At 47.4% G+C, this 17828-nt stretch overlaps 2 protein-coding genes across 2 annotated transcripts in view; one reads left to right on the top strand and one right to left on the bottom strand.

The window, feature by feature from the left end:
• Positions 1-4203: 4203 nt before the first annotated feature.
• Positions 4204-9292, bottom strand: AHSA1 (activator of HSP90 ATPase activity 1). The gene is made up of 9 exons (XM_015865195.2): positions 9128-9292; positions 8827-9017; positions 8615-8697; positions 8147-8264; positions 6501-6589; positions 6057-6191; positions 5598-5699; positions 5033-5084; positions 4204-4617 (listed from the first exon to the last, which is right to left on the bottom strand). The coding sequence occupies exons 1-9, from the start codon at positions 9205-9207 to the stop codon at positions 4445-4447; spliced, it is 1023 nt and encodes a 340-aa protein (XP_015720681.1). The 5' UTR covers positions 9208-9292; the 3' UTR covers positions 4204-4444.
• A 71-nt stretch (positions 9293-9363) lies between these two features.
• The window catches only part of VIPAS39 (VPS33B interacting protein, apical-basolateral polarity regulator, spe-39 homolog), a 12150-nt gene continuing 3685 nt past the window's right edge, over positions 9364-17828 (top strand). Inside the window, exons 1-14 of the mRNA XM_015865194.2 lie at positions 9364-9561; positions 9655-9747; positions 9823-9922; positions 10597-10743; positions 11690-11728; positions 12055-12119; positions 13624-13680; positions 14641-14733; positions 15388-15421; positions 15853-15955; positions 16042-16069; positions 16260-16333; positions 16862-16937; positions 17210-17344. Coding sequence (XP_015720680.1) covers positions 9655-9747; positions 9823-9922; positions 10597-10743; positions 11690-11728; positions 12055-12119; positions 13624-13680; positions 14641-14733; positions 15388-15421; positions 15853-15955; positions 16042-16069; positions 16260-16333; positions 16862-16937; positions 17210-17344 — 1044 coding nt within the window. The 5' untranslated portion in view covers positions 9364-9561. The remainder of the gene's footprint in view (positions 9562-9654; positions 9748-9822; positions 9923-10596; positions 10744-11689; positions 11729-12054; positions 12120-13623; positions 13681-14640; positions 14734-15387; positions 15422-15852; positions 15956-16041; positions 16070-16259; positions 16334-16861; positions 16938-17209; positions 17345-17828) is intronic.

Here is a 17828-nt window from a genome sequence, read left to right as displayed (position 1 = left end):
GTTGTGAACAGCAGTTTCCAGTTGATCACAAATGCTCAAAGGAAGCATTTTCCTGACCTGTGATTTTCCTGACCCCATTTCCCATAAGAAGGTAGCAAGGCAGAAGGACGCACACCAGGATGCTTTGGATTGCTTTCATAACTGTGATTCAAATCCTGACAGCTTGAACTGTGTAATGGTGCAGAAGGTTCAGGTCTCATGTTGTTTCCAAGCTTTGTCCAACCCCCCGGTGTGTTATGGTACATGGTTTTTTCATGTGGATTGTGTGTGACACAGCCTTTCTCTGTCATGCCATGAGTACAAAGGAGCTGTAAGATACTGATGAGGTTCAACTAACAGCAATAACAAAGAAGGAAAGGAACATGGAGTGGGAAGCAAAGGAATGCCAGGGGAGGGCTACAGGAATTGAAATCCTGCTCAGAAGGATGGAAATCCCCTACAGTATCACTGGGGTCTGCTGGAAGGTATATTGCCTGTGCCTTCGCCCTGATGACAGGATTTATTCCATACTCAGCCCTCACAGGAGCACCCTGCTTCTAACAGGTGTTGTGCATGAGAGCAGATGAGGAAAACCCAACATCTTCTCAGCTGGAAAACTGACTTGGCAAACAAGCTCCATAGCCAGAAGCTAATGATAGCAGAAGGATTAGCAAAGCTTTCCAGGGAATCACAGCTTTTTGTGGCTGTTAATTTGCTGCATAAATTGTGACCATTTCCAAGCAAGCTCTTGTTATTTCCAGCTGTTTTCCCTCCCTTTTTCTTACTCCTTTTGCCTTGTTCTGGCTGCTCCTCTGTCAGAGTCTATCTGGGACAGCAGCGGGTGGCTCTGCTCCACAGCTGCCTGGTGCCATTGCTGGACACACCGCTTCTCTGGCACCTAACGTGCAGCAGAGTGGAGCAGCCTGGGGCACAAGGTCTGGCCTTAGCCTGAAACACAGCAAAGTGTGGTTGTGATGACAGCCCTTGTGCCTTGACTTAAACCTGAGCCTCCAGAGATGAGAAAAATACCCTTCCAGGCAGAAATCGAGCATTCTAGCCTGCGAAGGTTCCTCACTGTAGCAACACATTATGCCACAGAGGATGGGCCCCCATGTTCACAATCAGGAAAGGAATTTCTCGCCCTCCTTCCCCTGCCAGGCAGCAGCCAGCTGCCCCTCAGAAATGCCGGGGATGAGCCCAGCTGGCGGGGCCTGGCCTCTGCTTTGTTCCAGATCCTTGAAGGTATGTCAGCTATTCTCCTTACCCAGCATGGGGCCTGGCAGTAGGGACCACAGCTCTGCCTTGCCAGGCCCCACACAAGGACCCCAGGTGGTCTGATCCCCAGCAGGCCCTGCTGGGCTGTCCTGCAGGCACTGGCTCTGGGAGCTGAGCAAGCACTTGGTGGGACCACCATGGGGCCTCTGAGGTGCCAGGAGAAAGGCATCCCCCAGACATCATGGCCTTTGCATCCAGAGTGGTGGATCACAGATAATGGATTTATATGGAGCGTTCTGAAATTGCGTAGCCCTGCTGTGGGGTGTGAGTAAATCATGAGGACCAATGGGTCCTTCTTCTGGTCTTAATGCTTTTCAGAGATGGAAGGGTCACATTATTCCTCAGCTTTACTGTTCTTGCAGGGAGTCACATTTTCCTAGCAGCCAGCCTAAATCCTTTAGGTTTTAAGTCTGGTGCATCTTATCTGCAGCGGTCACAGAGAGCATATTATTTCCTTATTTGCTCCTACCTCTCACATATTTGCAGACTTTTATCGCTGCAATCCCTCTTCCCCTGCCTTGCTCCTCTATCTTCTCATCTTCAGACTAAACAAATGCTGTCTGTCAGGTTTTCCTCAGAAGCTGCACTCATTCTTGTTGCCCACTGCTGGACTTTCTCCACGTAAGCCATGTCTTGCTTGATGCATGCAGGCTCAGAACAAAGCTGTGTGTCTTAATGCTCTGTGGAAAGATTTATTCACAGAGTCTACAAACAGTGACCCGCTTGAGCAGCTTTTGTTCTCTTCTGTCATTATTTGAATCTACACTCTTTTGAGAATTCACCATAACCCACCCAGCTTAAACATCATTCACAGCCATGCTCCAAGCCTGTCTCATCCCCCCTGTATGCATGTTACTGGTTGTTCCTGTCCCAGTGCAAAGCTTTGCAATTCAACAAGGTCAAATGTGCGTCTGTTTGTTTGTTTTCTCCTGAATCACTTTACAGTTTAGTCAAGAATATTTTCAACTCTCATCTTGATCTGTGAGGACTTCATGGCACCAGTGGTGCTTTAAATTATTTCAGGCTTTTATCAGTTATTCAGGACTGAAATGTACTGGGGTCATTAGAGCTCTACTAGGCCTTTCCTGGTCCACTTGGCTCTTGCTAGTAACACATCTGCCAAAAGCAGCATCCAGCCTCTGGTGGCAGCCAACAGCCATTGACAAGAAAGAAAGAGCAAAGAGAAGGGAAGGCTGTTGCTGCTTCCCTGACTTGTTTTCTCTACTGCCAGCAGCTGGTGGCCAGGAGACTTCTCAGGCCAGATGTGGTGGATGTTTTGTTTAATAGCCGTTGGCTGTTTTTTTTCTTCTTCTTCTTTCTCATCTTACCTATCCCTCTCTCCCTGCCCCAGATAGCTGAGGTTCTGCAAACTGTGTCTGGATCTCCTAATGCTTCCAAGCAAAGCAAAGGTCTAGGGCACCTCATTAGCATCTGTATGGCTGCACCAGATGTCACCTTTAGATGAACAGGTGGATACTTTGCTGAGAACAAGCAGACTTTCACCAGCATAAAGTGATGCTCAGCAGCAGTAATGGAAGGTATTGCCACTCCTGTGCCCCAGCGCAGTGAGTATATCCTGGTACCTTCTGTCCCTTGGCCAAAGTGCTAGCTCTGAGCCTGGTGTTTCAGCGCAAGCTCTCCTTCTTCAGGGGGGGTTGAATTTCATGCACTGTTGCAAAGAGCAGCCCCAGCCTGCCTACCAGTCCTGTGGGGGCTGCCAGCCCAAGGGGCATGGAGCCAGCTGGGGCAGCACTGGCATAACTCACAGCTGTCAGTTCTGCTGGAAGATGAGCCCTCAGCCTTTCAGCAAAACCCAGAGCCTGAGAGCTCCCGCTCTCAGAGGCTGCTGGCTGAGGCCAAAGCGTGTCCTATTAGAGTAGCAGCAGGATGCCCAATGTAAACTCAATTTGTGATGAAAGGAAGGCAATTAAAATTCCACTTCAGCTGCCTTCCTGTCCCACTTCCTAGTTTTCCAGCAGCAGGTGATTAGCTCAGCCTGCCTTCTGCTGCCCTTGCTCAGCTGTGCCAGTGAGGCCGTGCAGACAGCAGCACTGCTGCCACAGTGTGGTCAGCAGCCCAAGCACTGCCAGTACAGTGCAGTTCAGGTACTGGGTTGGTTCAAGTTAACTTAGAATGAGCTTATCTTCTGTTTTCAGATAATTTGGCTCTTCTCTTATCAGAGCTGTTATGTTCTCTGTGAGCATATATGCTAGCCCAGATGTTTCACAATGCCCATGTTTCAGCCTGGGATTGTCTAAAATCAAATACATGCTGTGCAGTAATGTCAGTACATGTATACCATGTCAGCCTTCTGCACCCTGCAAGACACTTACAGGGCTTCAGAAGACACCTCTGAGAACGAACTGCACCAGCAGATGAGCAGTTGTCTCTTCCTCCCCCACAGAAGCAACAGCTGAAGTGGGGTCAGCCAGAAGAATTGCACCTTGTTTATTTTAGGGGAACAAATCCCACCCCCGCTGAGAGACTAGTTTGTTTTGGCCTGAAGCTCTTGGAGGTAGCTGACCCTTGCTGAAACCATCGTGTAGGTGGTGGGAGTTTCCCCAGCAGTGGTCAGCTGATTTTCTTGGACACTGGGTGACTAAATGATTGGCATTCCCATAGTGCGGGCTGCTGTAAGTACATGAAAGGACTGAGTAAAGAGAGGGATATGCAAGGGAGGAGAGGCACGGCTTTAACAGGATCTTAGATCCCTTCAAAAATGGCAAGGGTTTGAAACATTTATTAGCAGATCAAAAGCAGAAAGAAAACAAGCAGCTGCTCAAACTAAAAACTGCACCAAGCTCATGCCCCCTGTGCATCCAGAAATGAGAAGTAAATCACATTGGGATCAACAATCCTCGTTGATCAGCGTATTTCCAGACAGATCCCTTCCTCAGTCTGGCCACTAAACCTTTGAACTTAAGCCCATCTGAGGACACAAGTACGTGGTTTTTTTTTTTTAAGTTAGGTTTATTTAGCAATAGAAGTATGTACATGTAAGAGAATCCCCTGCAGCACGAGACATGCATGAAGCAGCGAGGGACTGAAAGTGGTGCTGCTCAATGGCTTTCCTCATCACCTGTCATCCCACTCTACCCAGCAGCAGGGCCAAGATTAGAAAGGGAGAGGTGAGAAATTTATCAGTCCACGTGGCAGAGATCTTCAGGCATCATCTTCTTAACAACCATTATTAAAACAAGCGGGCACCATAGCCAAATGTCTGTTTAATACCCTCAAAGTAGTAGCGCTGCCAGCCTTGCTTTGTTCTCTCCTCCTCACTGGCAGGAATTCCCTTGCCTTCCAAGCACACCTCTGTCTCACCACCTTTGTCAGTGAAATTCAAGGTAATTGTTGCAAAGTGCCCTAAAGGAAACAAAACAAACCTGTCAGCAGGGTGCAGTACAGCACTTCATGTCCTGAGGAGCTCCTTCTCTTACAGAGCACCATTTACAAACACTTCTCAGGATCCTTCCAAGAAGGATTTATTTACCACAGCTGCAGGCCTTCCTTACAAAGAGAGGTTGGAGAGAGCTCCATTTCCATGGGGTTCAAAGCAGCTGCAGTTGCAGCCACAGCCAAGCAAATGGAAGCTGCTACTTCATTCCTAATCCCTACCTGCTGCATTGGTGGTAGCTCATGACTGTGACTTGACTGTGTAATGTATGAGCCTGGCTAAGACACTCTGGTGACTCCCCAGAGTGAAGAGTGGCAAGCAGGGCTGGAATTCTTCAAACACAGGCTAGAGCTGTAATACCACAGGCCTATTTGGACAACTTACCAGCTGGCCAAGACTTAAATCTCCATTTCATAACAAGTTGCTTCTCAGGGACCTTAAAAACAAAGAGAGTGAGAATCAATCTTTATTTTTGCAATTTTTGCCATCTAATTGAAAACAACTGTAACTGTGCTTATCTGAAGTCCTTAAAAGAGTCTCCTGAGAACACCACAGACTGATTTTAAATGGCCTTTTCTTTCCACCCATCTTCCTGGAAAATAGGCCAGGCTGAAGCAGATAAGGAACTCAGCCCAGAAGAATAAAATGACAGGAGGTATAAAGATGAAAAGGGTCAGTTACTACAATTAACACCTCTCCCATACTCAATAAATAATAAGATAGCACAGACACAGGACAGATGCAGGACTAGACGACAGCTTTTTTCCCCAGACCTAAGTCCCATACACACTCATACAACAAGAAGCTCTTCAGTAGCCACAGCAATTAACTAGTGGGACACAGCTTAGGGAATTGCAACTAGCAAATTGAAGGACTATTGAAAAACTGCTTTTTCAAAAGCAAAAAGGCTGCCCCAAAGCAAGCTGCAGCTGCATTAGTTAATACTTACTAGGTCAACAAACTCTCCTGTGACACTGCCATCCAGCAACTGAAACTTGCCTCCTTTTTCAGCCTCCAGGGCTGCGTTTGCGTGGGTGAAAGCTTGGACCATCTGAAAAGAATTCAGGAAGAGACCTGGGTTACTTGACATTATCTGCTTGCAGAATTGTTGCCTAATACCTTCCATCCAGCTACAAAACTTCTGGAGGAGGAGGTAAGAATAAGTTCTTCACCAAGGAAAGACAAAAACACTGCCCTGGCTGGAAAAGCAAGGCTACAGCTGATACGGCAGCATTTTGCTTACCAAGGGAAAAGAACCACTCGCCCTCACTAGCAACTGTTCTACAGACCAGCTTTCTTATTCCATTCACATGGATTATGAGTGTCCAACAGAATGCCTTTAAAAGCTTCTTAGGAACAACCCCCTATGTGCAGCAAACAACAGTTCTCACAATGAGCCTGGAGTTACCTCTTGAGTAACGAACACCCGGTAGAGCTCTTCAGGAGATGTTAAGAACGTGTCCTTCAAGCTGATCTTACACGTAGGGATCTTGACTCCTATGGACTTGGACTGTGCTGTGGCAGTACTGCTGCTAGCAGCCGTCTAGCAAAACAACAAATAAAACTGGAACACACCCATTTTTTGCTCCAAGACCTCAACAAGCAGTCATGTATCCAACAGAAAAAACAAAGCCCTTGGGAAAAGACGCAATACTTTGAGTACAAAGAGCAGATTTATCAGTCTGCTTGAATGAAGAAATATCATGTGCCACAAACGGCAAAAGGCCTGCACCACAGACTGCTACTTAGTAAGCACATATCCTATAAGCAGAAGCTGCTCTTATAAGCCCCAGTATCTAATAAGCCATGCTCTCTGTCAGAGTTCCAAATGCACGTTTGTAGTTTTATTTACCTTGTTGTCTTTCACTTTAGGTGCCACCTGAGGTGCTGTGTCCGTATGTTCACCATTCACTGTGGGCAGTATCATGCCCTGGGTGAATTCTGGAAAGACAGAAATGTGCTCATGAAACTAATAAAAGATCAAGCGAGCCTTTTATCTGTTCTCTCAAACACACAACTGAAAAGGCCTTCCTGATTTCTGTCCTGCATTTGCTATCACCCGCATCTTGAAACCAGCTAAAAGAAATCAAAATAAAGAAGAAGCAAACAGGTCTCACGTCGCACCCACTACTCCCTACCAAAGGCTGTAACAAATCTTGTCCACAGTAACAGGAGCTTCTTTTTTATGCCTAGCCCAAACATACACCGTCTTACACTTGGCATTTTCGCATCAAGGTTTGCCTTGCACTCACGTTGCTTTTTTCCTCTCACTCTCCAATACAAATAGCAACCAGATTCCAAGTACTTTTATCTTGATCTACATCAATCATACTTTTCCATTCCTTTACAGACCAAGCTGTCTGTCCCTTTTTCAGACCACTGTAGCACAGAATCAAGTTACTTCCAACTCCATTTTAAATTTATCTTCTTAAGCAACATAGCAGTAATAAACCCTGGAGCCCAGGGGAGTTCCTACCAGTGCCCTGTCCAGCAGTACTTGTGCAGCTCCACTAGAAGTTTCAAGCCTCTTTTGTCTTTATGTTTGCTTTTTATATAGCTTTTTCACTTCTGCCTTTACCAATTAAAGAACAGTTGGCTCACTCCTTCCTCTTCATCTGTTCACATTAGCAAAATTCCATCATACATCAGAGCTTTATTAAAAACTGTATAACCTTGCATGCTGCAATATTTATTTCCCACCAACTGTTCTTTATTCCAGCCCACAAGATCACATGAAGCTGTTCAAACAGCATTCTCATCTTCTTTTGGGTGACTGCACCTTCCAACTTGCACACAAACTTAACACCCAAGGAAACCAAAATATGAGCCAAGATGAGCAACCAGCAGTGGTTTGAACACAACTTGAACGACAAACGGCATAATACAGTAAAACAGATATAAAAGTAACTTTAATATTTCCATCCCATACAACAGCGCACAGCTGAACTCAACCAAGGCACACTGCTGGAATCAGTTTATATTCTAAGTCAACGTTTTGTTCCAGATGCTGAGACAGTTCACTCACTGACAACAGCAAAATCTGCAGAGCTATTTCAGGTTGTCAGTTGCTCTCAAACCCAAACAGCACTACATGCCTTTAGCAGCGTAACAAGAGAGAAAAGCCATCTTTGGTGGGAGAGAGCAAGATGAAGCTCAGATTGTACCATGTGTAGTACGTGATGTTCTGCACTGGTATGGTAATAAACACATCTTACTGGCTTTGTTTCCCTCTATCACTGAGCTTCACTACGCAAAGGACAGCCATGAAACACTGTTAATGATTGGATCACCACTGAAGGCAGTATTTCTGGCTTGTGCTACAGTGCCCAGAGATAACACCAGTTCTTGCCAACTACTAACCATTTCCAAGAGACACACAGGTGTCTTGTTGCACAGACACCTTCTTGAATAGATGGCACGAGGAACTGGTACTCCCTCCTCCCTTCACATTCAACACTAACCCACCCAGGTCTCATAAGGCCTTTTCTTCTTACATACCTGTTTTAAGAGTGCTAATGTAAGTTTTTATTGCTTCTCTGATTTTTTTTGCACCTTCTTCCTTCATCAGGGTCTTCAAGTCAGTGTCAGGCTCATCTTTAGCAAGGCTGACAAGGATCTAAACAGGAAGGATAGATGCTTGTTAACAAACCAATACCCACACGACCTTTTCAATGCTTGATACAACACCACAGAGGGACTTTAGCTATGCCTTCAGACATAGCAGCACATCTTTGAAGTCTTTTGCTTCACCTACTGTCAGCCTATATTTACATACACATCTACCTAAAAACTTTCATATCTGATGCAACCCATACAACTAGAAGACTGAAATTCAACAGACAGACTGCTAAAGTTATGTTGTATCTTTAACGTTCAAAGTTTCTACAGAAGAGGGATACTCATGTGCTGTGAATTCCTCCTAAACCAGAGGGGCACCCAGAAGCACCGGCCTGCAGCTGGGCTTACCTCCACTTCATCAATGTCATTCTCATCCGAGAGATTAGGAATCTCCACGTAACCTTTGTACTTCACTCCTGTGGTCGAGGTGCCTACAACGACAATGGTTTTGTTCAGATTAACGCTTCCTACTCCAGCTGCTCCACACGCAGCCTTGTATGGTATCGCAGCACTTTGTAAGCATCAGTCATCTTGCACTCGGACCGGCCGCCACCACTCACCCGTCCAGGCCAGTTTGATGGCCCACTCGTAGAAGAAGATGAGCTTTCCCTTGCGGTTGTTGATGGAGGCCTCCCCGTCCAGCTTGCTCACCTCGGTCACCTCGCAGGCGCCCTCCTCGCCCTCCACCCTGACGGGCAGCAGCAGCGCCTTCAGCCGCTCCGTGGACCAGTTGGACGCATCCCGCTCCGTCCTAAGGGAACACCAAGCGGCCCGCCGTGACGCCACACGATGACGGGCCCACGACCACCCCCACAACAGAGCTCCCAGCCCCAAGCGCGTCAACGGGCGCTGACCGCTCACCAGTGCCAGTTGTTGACGTTGGTGGCGTCCGCCCGCTGCTCCACGATCCACCGCGGGTCTCCCTCCCCCCACTTGGCCATGGGTCCCGCCGCCGCCGCTCCGACCGCCCGTGGAAACTGCTAGAACCGCCGGCCCCGCGCCACCTCCCGGCTTCCGGCACCGGCAAGGTCCCTTCCGGTGCCTCCCGCGTTCCCAGGCCTGCTATCTCCGTTCCGCCGCACGCTCCACCCCTGACCCGCGGCTCCCGGATCAACCGGGCCTCCCTGGGCCGCCCCGAGTCCCGCTGTCACAGCGCGGCCCCCGGCAGCAGCTCCGGCCCAGCACTATCGAGCGCTGCGCAGCGGGGCTCGCGGTCCGACTGCGGCACAGGCCGGGTGGGAGGCGGCGGGCGGGCCGCCCTGTGTCCGGTGCCAGCTGCTGCCTGCGGCGGGGAGGTGAGCGGCGGTGCGGGGCTGAGCCTGGCGGGGTGGGATGGGACGGGGCTGAGGCCTCGTGGTGCCTCATGGTGCCTTGTGGTGCCGTTGTAGATGAGCAGAGCGCGGGCGGACGAGGAGGAGTACTGGCACAGCTCTAAGTTCAGGGCCTTCACCTTCGACGATGAGGATGACGAGCTGTCCCAGGTAGGAGCCCAGCCCCCGACCCGCCTCACCCCACCCCGCACTGTGCTGTGTGTGCAAACTGTCTCCCTCCCGCAGCTGAAGGAGTCTAAGCGGGCAGTGAACAGCCTTCGGGACATCGTTGATGATGACGATGATGACCTGGAGAAGGTCAGCTGGAGCGGGGAGCCCGTGGGAAGTAAGTGCGGGGTGCTGCGGGCTGGCCCTGGGGCTGGCTTCTCCCATTATGTGGCTGTCCCATGTCACCTTGCCCTGTCAGCCCTCCGAGGCCGAGCTCTGTGATCCTGGGGTCCCCACGTGGGTCTGCTGAGGCCCAAAGAGTATAAAGATGGAGCACAGATGAGTGGATGGAGTTCGTTTTGGTTCCCCAGTATATATCTGAGCATAGAGCAGATATTTTGGATGTTATGGCCTCATACACACCAGGCTCTACTGACCTGCAGAATTCTCATTCACACTGTTGTCTGTCACCATTTAAAGTTTACCCTGCTTTGTCCCTGCAGTGCTTTAAGGAGACATTCCATGTTTCAGTGTTGATAAGCTGTCTCCTGTGGTTAAAGTCTGAAAGAACACCGTAAGTGTGTTTCTAGGGATGATGGATGTGAGTTCACAAGCCATGCCCAGTCACTTCACTGGTTTTGGGACCTCCATTTGTGGAGGGCAGTAGGCAACTGTTTAATAAGTATTAAAAAAAAAAATTATGAAATTCTTTGCTGGGGGTCTAGCTTTGCTGATGTGCTGGTGCAGAGCTGACCAGGGCACTCTTGGTAATATTCCTGCCCTGCCACAAGATCTTTATTTACAGAGTGGTTTTCTCATTCTCTGTTCTAAATTACCTTTGTGTGTGCATAGGCATCTCCTGGTCAATCAAAGAGACAGCGTCCAGCAGCAGCAGCAGCTCCCTGGAGGGTCGAGACACCAGCCTACAGAAGGGTTCTTCCTCCTATGCTGCTCTTCCCAAGCAGGTTTCCTCATATTCCCTGAGCAGCTTGTTCAAAGGTGAGGTGCCACGTGTGGCTTTTCCCTCAGGGGTATCAAGGAGAAATTGCGTTACCTTGTGTAAATCATTTCAGTGTGTTATAAAACAGGGAAGCTTGAATTCTTTTTCTCTATGGTAGCTCAGAAGTTGGTGACTGTGCCTGTCTTGCGCAGAGGTGCCCAGCTCTTTCATTAAGGGACATGGCTTTGAAGATTTTGGCTTCTGTAGAACCAAGCTTAACAAGAATAGGAAGGTAGAGCATGGATGATGACTGCAGTCTGTTTTCATAATGGAAAAGAACAGGCTACAAAAGGACTTGCTTGATCCGTGTAGGCCTCATTTGACCCTCAGCACTGTGGAGAAAATGGCTTGATTGTCCTTTAGTTGGAGCTCAACTGGCTGCTGTTGGTTGTTTCAAAAGACACCAGGTAGCAGCAGTGGTAGTGTAGCTGCTGGCTGGGGATTGTGCAGCAGGTCACTGAAGGGAATTAAACAGCTTGCAAAAGTTCAGCTCTGTTACTTCAAAGGACAGCAAGCCAATTTTTACTTTGTCACTTTTTGGTGTTTTTCTACTAACGTGTTTAATAATAATAATGTGATAACTAAAGGCATCAAAATTGCAGCCCTAGTGGTGGTGTTGCATTGGCCTAAGCAATACTGCATGCTGGAGCCTCTGCTTTGCAGGTAGATGAGCAAATTAAGGCTCTATAACCTTTCCTAGCTGTGACAATGAGCAGAGAGATAGGGCTAGGATGCAGTATGATTTATGATGCCACAGACTATTTCAAAGATTCAGACTGCAAAGTAGGTGAACCCCAGCTGTGCCAGTAGCGTGAATCACTTTATGAGAATGGCTTGTGCTACACTGGCATAGCGACAGCTCACCAGGTGGCAGCCTGAACTTGCGTTCCCTCTGCAAGAGATGTGCCAGCAAAGAGTCTTTCATGACTTTTGTTTTGATTGCAGGACGAAACAGACTTCCAAGTTTGCCATCCCTTTCAGATGGTAAGTTTCTAATCCCTATCTCTCTTTGGGAGAGTGCAGGTTTACATAAACCAAAGTATCTCCAATGGAGGGCAGTGTCATTTTCATAGCACTGCAGAAATCAGTTGTCTGAAAGTTGTTCAACAAACCAGAACAAGTGTCACCATGATGATTTGAGGGAGTCTGATTATGTAGCGATGACCTTTGGGTTAAGAGCAACTTTACACTGCCATTTGATGCTCGACTTTGCATCTTCGACCACAGAAACCAAAAAAAGGGCAGTTTTGGAAGTGGGTATGAATCAGGATTTTGATGTGCTACTCAGTTTTGTCCTGTTTTTTTCCCAGCCTTCTCAGACACAGGAGTTAAAAACTATGCCCCAGAACTGCGCAGACCAAAAGCTGAATACAAGGTGAGCAGCTCATATGACAGTACTCTAAGGGTTTCATAAAAAGCAATTGATTGCTGTTTCAGACACCAGAGGACAATGCAGGGATTAGAAAAGGGAGCTGCGAAATGTGGAGTCAGCTTCATAGTAATTTAAGTGTTTTCTGTTTCTTCCCAGAAATAAGGAATTTTGTTGGGGGATATTAGTTTTTCCTTCTTGCCCAGCAATCTCTGTGAAAATGATTACCTCTTTAATTCTGGATCTGATGAATTGGCATCACTTAGGCTTTTGAAATGAAACGTAAAGGTTTCTAATCCGCATTCATGAATCACTGTAATGCCTCACCCTGATTAGGGAGCAGAGAGGTGAGGTACGATTGTCAGGAATGTTCTTCTTCCAGAGAGGCAGTTTTATGTGTTGCAGAATCTAGGGGGTTTGGGGACCAGGTGAATTCTTCCTGTGCCAACCTAGTAGATGTGAAGTTGTAATTCCATGTCCCCGGGTTCAATCAGTACCAAAGCTGAGCATGTGTTCCCAACAGATACAGGCATGCACGCTAGTAGCACAGCTGGCCACACAGATTAACACAGACCCCAAGAAGGATTGAATTTCACTGGTGCAACTTGAAAGTTCTCTATGGGTGTTTCCATAGCAGTTCTGAGCTGTTTATGCTTGGAACATCTCAGACTCGTGTGCAGTGGTCCCCTAGTATGGGAAGGGACTGCATCTACCTTCCCCCCCCCCCCCCCCATCTATCTGGTCTTTCAATAAGCTTTTGATTAATTCTCATTCGTTGTCCCCTGAGCTTGTTCTGGTTGCTCCCTTTCTTTGTCTCTTTTGAGGCAGAAGACTGCGTTACAGTCACTGGCTCACAAAATCGTAGATGCATTCTTGGAGTCTTGAGTTCTGAGGAGGGGCTCATACCACCTTTTATATGATGCTTCCAGATTGTAGTGTCTGCAAGCTCAGGGGGAGGAGTTTTGGTCACTGCAGCACCTGTAGTGTATTACCTGAAGACAGTCTAACTGCAGGTTTTAGTCTTCTTGCACTGTATTAGTCCTGTGCAAATCTCCAGGCACTTGCCTGAAGCTGTTGGGTTCTCCACACTGTTGTGGAAGGCCCCCTGAAGTCTGAATTGTAGTAAGGAAGTGATTCCTTTAGCCTCAGTTCTGGATTTCTTACTTTTGTATGTATTTTGTTTGTCCTTCTGTAAGCAACATTGGAGCTTTTATGTGCAGGGAAGACAACCTATTGAATAGCACTTCATGTAAATGATATGGTGATGGTCCTTTTACCAAAGCAATAAAAAGATTTTCTGTTAACTTCTGAGCCTCTACCTTTCTCCCCAGCCAGCATATAGACTCTGAATGCCCAGCATCTATACCAGAAGACTGAGGACATGTACTGCTAACCATCCTGGAGCATCTGAATGACTGAGAAGTTAAGGCTGGGCCATCACTAATCCAGCTCAAATGGAAATTGGCTTGTCTAAAGGCTTGTCTCCTAAGCTCTGTTTCTCTTGTGGCAGGATTACAGCAATGACTGGAGCCCCAGAGATACAGTCCGGCGAATGCAGAGGGGCAAGGTAAGGGCATCCCTCTTCTGTCTGCTTGCTGGAGAGGGTGACTGCTCACAAACTGCTTTACACACTCCTGTGCTTCTGACTATGCCAGGAGCAGGAGGGGAATCTGTGTTGCTTGCAGCATCTGACCGGAATGGTGTGCTGTGCTTGTCTGTTGCTTTGCCAAGTGGCGCTTCAGGAGAGCTGCAGGGTTTTGTTGGGTTGTTGCTTGAGTCATCCCTTTAGATAGTCTGAGACAGAAAGTGTCTGCACTTTCACTGACTGCACTGCTGTGCCTCCCTATACCCTTTCTATTCCCTGGTGCTGGGTTTTTTGGAAGAGGTTTAAGATAATGAGGCCTTAGTTCCCTTCCTCATTGGCAAAAGGATGGAAGAAGACAGAAGCAATATTGGTTACAGTGGAGCTGGATTGTTGGTCTCGACTGCCTCAGTTTGCAGTAAGCCCACAAGAACTGTGTGCAGGGGATCGTCCTTAAAGTGCTTTTGAATCTACTTGTTCTTAATGTGGTTTTGCTTTGCATATGTCTCCTCAAAGGGGGACAGATGGACAAAAGGCTGACAGAGGCTACGGTTACGAAGTAAGAAGGAAGAGTTGTGCAACTCTATATTTCTACTTTCTTTCGTGGAAACATTGCTTCAGAGTTTTCCTCCTCCTGTCAGAGTTGGTGGCTTATAGCATGCAGAGAAGTTTTGCTTGTTGCAAGTGTGCTTGTGCTGAATGCATGTCTGCTGTTTTAACCCAGGCAGTAATAAGGGCTATCTGTATGCGCCCAGCTGACAGATTGCCAGGGATCATGCAGCACATGGTTCCAGCCAAAGGAATACTTCTTTGGTGGTTGGTGGAGCAGTTATTTGTGTTGCTGAAGGGCTCACATGGGAAGAATAGGTAACACCTTTGGACTTGGTTCAGTCTGCAGATTTGCTGGTGTCCTGTATAGCTACTTAAATCTCTTTTTATCTCCAGGTCTGTTCTCTAGAGAGGTTTCGCTCCCTGCAAGACAAGCTAGTGCTCTTGGATGAAGCTGTGGCCAGACATGATGGAAATGTCATTACAGCTGTGAGTCCTACTGTGTCCATGTAGAGCTGAAACTTCCTGGATGGTCCCACAGAGGGTGCTTGTGTGAATACAGTCACTGGGCAACATAATCTTGCTAGGCTGTGGTTTTTCTTTAGTTCAAAACAAGAACTTACTGAAAATTGTCAAAGCCTGTGGCTGAAAAGTTCTGTATTGCTGCTGGCTTTCCTGACAGTCTACAGAGTTTATATTGAGCACTAACAACTGAGTCAGCCAGAAACTTTTTTGCAGTGATTTCTTGAAGGCCAAGGTTTAATCTGCTTACTGCAGCACAGAAGGCTTGAGGGGCCTCTCCAGTTTTTCTGGTTTCCAAAACATCAGGCAGCAGTTGCAGTGTCAGAGCTTCCCTGATCCAGGTCTTCTAAGCCCTTAACTCCTTCAGGGAAAGGTTTTTCTTTGTAAATCTCAATGTCACTTAGCTAAGCTCCAGATAAACTGGCAACTGTGGCCCTCACTCACTGCTTGTCCAGTGTCTATGGGTAGCAGAATTCACCTGAGTGTTGTAGAAGCTGTGCCTTCAGAGACCCTTTGCATTAAGCTTCCCCACATCTTGGCTCAGGTTGGCAGTTTGTTGTCTGTCTTAATTATGGTGAAGATTGTTATGTTCAGCTTAAAGCTTCCTCCCTGTGCTCACAGGTCCTGATATTCCTGAAACGGACCCTAAGGAGAGGTAAGTGTGGCTGGGGCCACAGTTTCTGTCATGTGTTTCAGTTAAGAATGAAGGGGCCAGTTCTTCTACTGGGTGCACAGAGCCAGCAGCTCAAGTGTCACTGCTTTGCTGAGCGTGAAATATTTTTGTGGTGGGTAAGATGTCGGGGGGGGTTGGTGATGCAAGTGAAGAGTCCCAAAGAAGAACTTCGAGCACTGGTCAGTGGTGGTGGTGATTGGGTAAATGAAAATGAATCTGTAGAGGTAGCACTCCACTGTGAATCCACTTTGCAGCCTAGTGAACAGCTTTCTCCTGTGCTCTCCAGGCTACAGTTGGGTTAATACTGCTGAAACATACAAAAGACTTGCAGTTCCATGCACTACACTTAGCCTCAACAGTCTTGGTCATGTTAACTTGCTTTACCCCCGTATGTGTATCTCTCTTTCCTGCAGAGGTCTTGTTTCGAGAGCTGGAGGTGCGGCAGGTGGCCTTGTGTCATCTCATCCATTTCCTCAAAGAAACGGGTGAGCAGAAGCTGCTTCTGGATCTGCTCAGGTGAGGGCTTGCCCAGCCATGTGGCAGGGCTGAGCACCCTGCTAGGAACCTGCCTCCAAGTTAATGCTGCTGCTTCTGTTTTTTAGGTTCCTAGACAGGACCGAGGAAGTTGCTGTGAGTATTCCATGGAGCTGAAGCTCCCTCTCCTTGGCAAAGGAGTGCAGAGCATGGGAAGGGCAGAGAGTGGCTGGCTGCAAAGTATCTGGTTGTTTATTTGAGTGCTTTGCATTCCTGTTTTGCCCCCTGAGGTCCTATATGTCCTAAATCCGTAAGAACAGACTGTTTTTTTTCTGTCTCTCTCCAGCTCTCACAGTACCGGGAGCATTTGAACATCCAGGATGTAGAAAAGAAGAGGGAATTTCTGAAAGGCTGCATTGGGTAAGAAAAGATGCAAGAGAATGGACTAGATAGGAGTGCTTCACAAAAGCTGGTAATAAAGAGCATTAGACCCCTGTCCTAGCACTGCACTTATGTAGTTTCAGAACTGATACTAGTTTTACCTCAGGGGTAGTGCAGTATTATGGACATAATGTAGACCAGAGAGGAACAGTTAGTGGTGATCACTAGTTTAGCATCTTTTGCTGCTTACCTGGGGCTAAAAATGCATTCAGAGATATTCTGAAGGGTGTGAAGGGTAAATGTTTGGGTGCCTGAGCACTTAAGGAAATTGATAGCGTCAGCTTTAGGTTGTTCTATGAGGGATGCCACATAGTTTTTCTTTATCTAGAGCCTGTCTTGTCAGAGAAGGCAGCAAATACAGGGTTGGTGGGGCAGGAGCTTGAGACACTAAGACTGGGAAGAGCAGGAGGTGTTCCCCACATCCCTGCATATGTAGCGAACATTCGGCAGAGAAGCATACTGGATTAAGAGCTGCTGACAGTGTTTTCTTTCTGCATGGATGGTCAGGCTGCCATTTTCAGCTGAGGATATCTCCCACATCCAAGACCATTATACCCTGCTGGAGAGACAGATAATCATTGAGGTACGAAACCTTTATTTTGCTGGTCAGAAGGTGACTAACTATGAGAACCCTATCTGTCCCTAACTCATACTATGCTGGATCCAAACAGCCTATCTGGCTAGTGTAGTTTAATTGCTAACCATGCTGCTGTCCCAGGCCCACGTGGGAAGTACCAGACCTCAGACTTGAGGGCACATTGAGGCTGTGCTGGTGCTGTGCTTTCACAATACTCTTCTCAGGTCTATACTCTATACTGGGTCAGACGGCTGCCCTGACTCTTTTTGTTTCCTCAGACCAATGATCGACACTTGGAGATGGCTGGGCAGTCGGAGATATTTCGGAAATACCCTCGCAAAGCCTCGATTCTCAACATGCCACTAGTGACCACTCTCTTCTATTCCTGTTTTTACCACTACACAGAGGCTGAGGTGAGAATAAATTAGAATACAAGGGCTATGTCTCATCCCTGTAGCCTTCAATATGTGGAATAGTTAAGCTGGGCATATGAAGGAAAGAATGAGAGGGAGGTCATATTTCATCTATAAGAGAGACTGAGAGGAATTTATACCTCTTGGACCTTCAGGGCCAGTTTGGAGATTTCTATTCTTCCTTAAGACAGGACATTCAACCTGGAGTGGCACGTCAGGGAGTTGCTTCCTGAAAGAAATCACTGTCTAGTGGTGCAGCTTCCAAGCAGACAGAATTAGCCCACAATCATATAAGGCTATTGGTCTCTGAAGTGCTGAAAGTGTACCAGCTTCAGGGAGCTATTTGGTTGGGTTAACTACTCTTTTCTGTCAGTTCTTTGCTCCTTTGTCACTGTCATGAGCAAAAAGCTTAAAGACTTCAATAGCAGGGACATTCTTCAGCAGGTACAATATGAAAGTGTCTTAACCTCTTCCTTGGTGTCTT

The sequence above is a fragment of the Coturnix japonica genome, chromosome 5 (assembly GCF_001577835.2).
Source record: "Coturnix japonica isolate 7356 chromosome 5, Coturnix japonica 2.1, whole genome shotgun sequence".
In the NCBI taxonomy this organism is placed as follows: Eukaryota; Metazoa; Chordata; class Aves; order Galliformes; family Phasianidae; genus Coturnix; species Coturnix japonica.
The sequence above is the reverse complement of the archived record's forward strand: the minus strand, read 5'-3'. Positions and strand labels throughout refer to the sequence as shown.

Excerpts from the sequence above, each read along its gene's own strand:
- AHSA1 (XM_015865195.2), bottom strand. The coding sequence starts at position 9,207 with ATGGCCAAGTGGGGGGAGGGAGACCCGCGGTGGATCGTGGAGCAGCGG. Across the intron at positions 5,700-6,056 it reads GGGTGTTCGTTACTCAAGAG|ATGGTCCAAGCTTTCACCCA; the intron begins GTAACTCCAGGC and ends AATTCTTTTCAG. Across the intron at positions 5,085-5,597 it reads CAGGAGAGTTTGTTGACCTA|GTCCCTGAGAAGCAACTTGT; the intron begins GTAAGTATTAAC and ends TTTGTTTTTAAG.